Raw genomic sequence first — 6,214 nt, forward strand, 5'->3', positions numbered from 1 at the left:
TCACATGAAATCTGGACAATACATGGAGTTGATACGTGGACGGTAGATGCTACCAACGATGAAACGGTCTGGTCGGCTTGATTGGTTGTAAAAAAAATGTACTGAGAGAAATCGAAGCGATGCTGGCATATATTCTCCAATATGTTGTTTGTTGTTATGAATGCCTGGTCCCTATGCAAGCTATAGGGAAAGTTAGGACCAAGTTTAGAGCTTAAGCTGCGTGAAAGGGTTCATTTAGGCTGCTGCAGGTGGTACAATCTGCTTAGTCGGTGCCGTTTCTGTCTCCAGAACTTTGTTGGGGTTCCCTTGCATGATGGGGCTGGTCAAGAACTTTTTAGCAGCATATTGGGCCATTTTCTGGATCCCAACCCGAGCGTAAGGCAGCACGAAAGAGGGAAAAACCATGAAGACATGGACGACTCCGTCGTGAATATCGATTTCCCAGTTGGTGACTCCATCGGCTTTCGCTTTGGCAGCCAGTCGACGTGAGTGAGCAAACAGATAATCGAAGCTGGCAGCTTGAAGAAGAATCGGGGGAAGGCCTTGTAGATCGCAATGCACTGGCGAGGCATCTGCCCATTCGAGGGGGTTCTTGCCACTTGGACGATACGTCTCAACACTAGCGGCGATGATACTCGGAGAGAGTACGCAGTTCGGAGCCTTGTTCTTGCCATCATCACCCGTGAGATCAGCAAGCGGACATGCTACAATAGCAGCAAGTGGCAGTGGCAGCTTTGGCTTCCAACTTGACTTCCCGTCTCGAACTCGAAGCAGTGTGGACATGACAAGACCACCACCGGCACTGTCGCCCACTAGAATGATTTGAGAGGGCTCCAGCTTCTCGTGCTGGAGCAAATATTCGTACATGGCGACAGCATCTTCGGCTGGTGCTGGAAACGGATATTCTGGTATCTTGCGGTAATTTGCCATGAACAAGTCGACCGTGATGTCTTCACCAGACGTCTGTAAGCTCATCTTGCGCTTGACTGCGTCCAAGAGCTCGCAGCAGAATGGAATGTACATACGTGGACTGAGTACAGAATAACCACCTCCATGGTAGAAGAGCATCACCAGCCGTTTCCTGTCCTTAGTACTTGAAAAAGATGATTTCACCCAAAGGTGCTCCAGCCCGTTGTAGTGCACTGATTGGAGCTGTAGATCATAACGACGAAGAGCAAACCACCCCATGAACGACCCAAATAGCTCACTGTGCCAACGGACGACTGGGGCTTGGATCGGATCCACCATGCGATCACCGAACATGGTGGCAGCGTCGTGCATAACACCACGAACGAGCTCGAAGCGAAGCGTCCATTTGGAAAACTTTGGCTTGAACCCCCGAGAAACGAACTGCACTGTCGTGCTCCCAAGCGTCCGGGAGATTTGAACCAGGAATCGTGCGGTCTCCATTGGAGTTCGGCACAGCGAACGCGACGACTCCAGAAGAAAGAGCACAACGACGACTCCACAAACTCCATTAGTCACCAATGAATGATATTCGCGACGTTGCTCTTGATTTGCCACAAGCCATAGCAGAAATGCAAGCAGCAGTAACTGTAGCAGCCGACGCTGGCACTTTTGAAGCTCCGAAGTTGATGTCGAATTCTTCATCCTTGGTCTGCGCTCTTTGGTGAATTATGAAGTGTCAGGAAGCGGGTCACTTGATGCTATATCTGGGTTTGGGGTGGATCCATTTACCAATTAGCGAACAATCAAAAAAATGTTTACCACAACTGCGACCGTTGGAAATGAGATTAGAATACGTGTAGATGAGGCTATTTTAACACAGCTTTAGCTCCCAAAAACAGTATTTAATGATAAACGACCATCGGTACCCGTACAAACTTGCTAAAAACTAGTTTTCTCTTTGAGAACCTTTATTTTTTAGAAGTTCCGAAGCTTATCACTTCGAAGAATAGTGCAATTGCATAAAAAGAATTGCAAACGAGCTGTACAATTCATTTCTAAAGACATTTTGCTGAAAAACTTACAGTGCATTGCTCGATAATTAAATTATGCGTACGCAAGGGGCGTGGTTGCTTCTTGCCGTAAAATACTTAGTACCAAAACTTCTACTATATCGATCTGCACGAATACATGTTCTATGTGTAGCCGTGGTGCCGTAAAGCATGCCGTAGGTATCGCTCCGATCGGCCCCGAAATTTGATTTCGGTGTCCTGTCTTCCTACAATGAAATTAGTGTCATTCGCTCCGGTATCGCCAGGCGGATCGATTGGTCTTTGGTTAATTCTTTGATGTTTATTTAAGAGCTAAGGGAGGATCTGACAGGAGTGATTTCAGTGAATTGTTAAAACCCGGTAATTTGTTAGATCTAGCATTACCGGTAATCAAATCAAAAAGGGTTAATACAAATTCTAAGTGACGCAAACATTTACCATACTCAATACGTTGTGTTTGAAACCGCGAAAAATTTAACACCTTGCGTCCGGACGGTACTTGCCCAGAACGCGTAAGCGCATGTCGTAAGATACGGTATATCAATGTTACTACGTATTTGTATGGGTGCACTTTTTGACGTGAGGTTAGGTGCATTAATTTTCAACAGGTTTTTCTTTCAATGTCGTAACTCTGACGGGATTCAGCGACAGTATTGCCTGCTCAATGTCGTAACTGACTGCAAGTGCAGTCAACAGATGGCTAAATTGCTTCACAGGCAGTCCACTTAAATCAAGAAACGCAAGGACGAAGGTACGATGGTTCAAGAAGCTGTGTATTTGAAACAAATCACTAATCCACTGAAAGGTTGAAACCCCAACCAGCTCACCTCCTCATCATTACCATTCTCGTTGTTCACCACCGCTTGCCGCTCCTCCTCGCCCAACAATCTGTCCCAGATTCAAATTCCCGCTCCGGTTTTTCTTTTCTTGGGGCCAATTTTTTGGGACGCGGTCCAGGGAACACATGCGCTTCCCTAAGTTTGGTGGGATAGCTTGCCCGGCGTCGAAGTCATCATGCCAGATATCATAGCATGTCTTCGCAACGCCCTTGTATTCCCGTCGAATACGGTTGCACAACCAGCATTTTGCATTATCAACGGAGCAGCGTTCGCAAAAGAACGTTGTTGCGAAGGACTTCTTCTTTTCAGTACCCAAGAGCGCGCAGACCTTGCACGATCTCTGCCGGCGTTTCTGGACCCCAGTAACGGTAACCAAATCTTCAGACTGCTGCAGCGCGTGCGTGAGGCGTACTGGGGTGCGCTGGCGCTTTTGTCTCGCAGGAGGCGGTGTTGCCTCCACTCCAGCAAAATCTTCGGCTTTGAGTTGGAGAAGTTGATTTTGAAGAGCGCAAAACCACTCTGAGCGCTTCATAGCAGCCATTCCCTTGATCTTGGCCCCCTCTTTGTGCGTAAGATACGAATTTACCATGACCATGTCCAGCAAACCTAAGAATAGGCTCTTATAATATTTCGTGAACCTCGTCGACATTTGCAGTGAATACGACTGGAGACGGCGTTGATCGTGGACATCAACTCCGCTCATCCAGTTCTGGTAGTCATTTACAACAGAGGGGCACGGCACTCGAACCGCACCGATACGTTTTATTTTTCGCTCAATTGTCGACGCCGCCATAATGGAGCCCGTACAGAGATAATAGACGGGCTTCCGGTCCCACCAAACACAGGAAATCATGGTCGGGATGGCGATAGAGCGAGAGAACGAGAATGTACCGTGGGGTATGCTCACTGGGCGTGTCTTGCTCGTAGCCCTGAGATTCGGGTTGAATCCAAGCCGGTTAGTCATGATCGTGCCAATAACATACACCTTCATACTCAGGAGCTCAATCGCAAGGAGCGCGGACGAGTAGTAGCGATCGATCACGACGGTATGCCACTTGTGACGAGACTGGGCGAGAACAATCTTCAAATTCCGTACCACGGCTGCAGCTCCAGTCTTAAAGTCAACTGAGGTGTCAGGTCCACCAGCAGACGCACGCTTACCCACATAAACTTCGAACCTAGATAGTTACGACATTCACTGTTGTCAGGCAAACACAAACTAGATAGTTACGACATACAAATTTTAAACGTACCTGTGGCAGTTTGCCGTCTGCGCGTCACAGACCATAAATAGTTTGGACCCGTAGCGGTGAGGCTTGTCGGCCATGAACATCCGGGTCGTGTTCCGCTTCGACGTGGACGGCAGTATACCCTCATCAAACGAAAAAATAGCAGAAAGAGACCACCCCAGCAAAAAGCGCTCTTGGACCTTGTCAACAACGGGGCGAAGTTTCCAGAGTTTATCGTTACCGTGGTCAATCGTGTTGTCTACGAAGTGCAAGTCTCGCATGATACTCTGGCACCTGTCACGCGTCATGAACCGCCCGAAAAGACCGGCGGGAACAGCACCGTCTTCCACCATACTCCAGTGCGCACCAAATCGTTTCTTTTGAGGGCAGAGCATCCGTGCAACGAGGAGTCCAACAACGTGAAGAATCTCGTGTGTAGAGTATGCTGCCTTAGCCTTCAAACGACGTGTAATCTGCTTGATAGTTTCACGCCGAAGGTCAGTCTGCCGTGCCTGAATGTTACGGGCGCGCTTGCCAGCTTGCTGTAGACCATATCGGTTCGTTTCAGCCGCGATAGAAACCCACAGAGATTTCGGCATGAAATAAAAGAAGGTGAGGATTGGCGATCTCCATAATTGCAGCAGGTCGGGCACAGGCCTTGCTTCTTCGGTGCCCAGTCCAGGGTACGCAGCAGCATCTGTCTCGTACTCCGAAGACACTGGCGTCCACTGCATTCCTCGTAGTGTCTGCTCTCTCTCCGTTGCAGCGGTTCTGCTAAGTGCGTTATTGCCCACCTGTAGTGCCGCAATGAAAGCCTTGTCCATTTCAACTGCGTCACTGTCGGACAGGACGTCGTCATCTTCCTCGGACATCCCGGCTCCGGAATCGCTGTTAATATCACTCATGCCGTCGTCGTCGCTATCACCCGAGCTGTAGTTCTCGTAGTCACTCGGCTTCTCCCCATCCAGCAAAACATTCACGTCCTCTTTGCCTGATAACGGCGTAAGTGTCCGTCGTCGAGGTTGAGACGCAGCGGCTTCTTCTTCGTCTACATCACCCTCGCTCTCTAATCCAGAAGCCTCCGAAAGTAAATGCAGTCCAGCAGCGGCCTCGCGGGCACCGCCGTCTTGTAGATTTTCTGAGGATAGATTGAATGCTCTGCTCACTGCAGTCTGCGACAGCTCGATGTCATCATCACTTGGGGTGCCGAACATTCGATCAATGGTATGCTGCGAAAGAAGAACACTCGTGTCGATCTGGGAAGGCCGAACGACGTCTTCCCCCTCGTGTTGTTGCTCTTCACCACTACTACCAGCTCCTGCTTGGTCTAGTTCCCCACCTTCTTCATCTCGGACTTGAGCATCAGCATCCGCCTCTTCCAGCAAGCCACTGTCGAACGCGTAGTCCACGACTGATTTCTCCCCCCACGAAGACGTGCGTGTTGTCAGGACTCGAGTAGCTCCACTCAGTCTGGAGGCCACTCGGACGCTTGGACTTCCACCCCGCCGCCCGAAGCTGCCGCCATAAGTGGCCAAAGTCAATATCGTGTGTAGCGGCAGCCGGCGCGGCGGGCTTCTCGCGTCGACTATTCCGTATGCGCACCATCCAGCAAAATGTCGAATGAGTGGCTGTTCACGACGTGGCTGATCCCCTTCCCCTGGCCTGGTTTTGACTTGTAGCAAAATGACCTCTCGCAGATTATATTTTTGTGGTAACTTGATTAAAGTATTGAAAAAACTTTTCCGAGCCATTTGCTAATGACCTTCGTGCAATGTCGTAATATACGACGTAACAAAAATAATATGTCGTCTTATACGACGTTCGTAAGCAAGGTGTTAACAATTTCTTGCATGTCATTCGAACGGTAATGTATTAACCAATGGTAATTAAGCACGTTGCAAATGAAGGGAGCTTGTTCAATCACTTACTTTTATAAAATGCTGAATTGATACCTCAATTCTAGAAGCATTTAGTCCCAGCCTATATGCCTTTAGCTAACGGCACTACCAAAGCGCCAGAAATACAGCCCGCGCTAAGGACGGCATATAATGCAGAATGTAGCCTATAAGCAGCGCCGACACAAGCAGCCTACTGTTTTCATTGGGAAAAACTAAAGAGCTCGAGCTTAGGGAGCTTGAGGTACCCAAAATTAGAAATAGGGGTAATGCGGTGTACCCAAATGCATTTT

At 48.9% G+C, this 6,214-nt stretch overlaps 1 protein-coding gene across 1 annotated transcript; it reads right to left on the reverse strand.

Moving 5' to 3' along the window:
• Window positions 1–234: 234 nt before the first annotated feature.
• PITG_14206 (carbohydrate esterase, putative) lies at window positions 235–1,410 on the reverse strand (the record flags this gene model as incomplete). Its single annotated transcript, XM_002899260.1, has 1 exon — window positions 235–1,410. One exon carries the CDS (start codon window positions 1,408–1,410, stop codon window positions 235–237), a length of 1,176 nt encoding a protein of 391 aa, XP_002899306.1.
• Window positions 1,411–6,214: the final 4,804 nt, after the last annotated feature.

The sequence above is a fragment of the Phytophthora infestans genome, genomic scaffold (assembly GCF_000142945.1).
Source record: "Phytophthora infestans T30-4 supercont1.32 genomic scaffold, whole genome shotgun sequence".
Taxonomy (NCBI): Eukaryota; Oomycota; class Peronosporomycetes; order Peronosporales; family Peronosporaceae; genus Phytophthora; species Phytophthora infestans.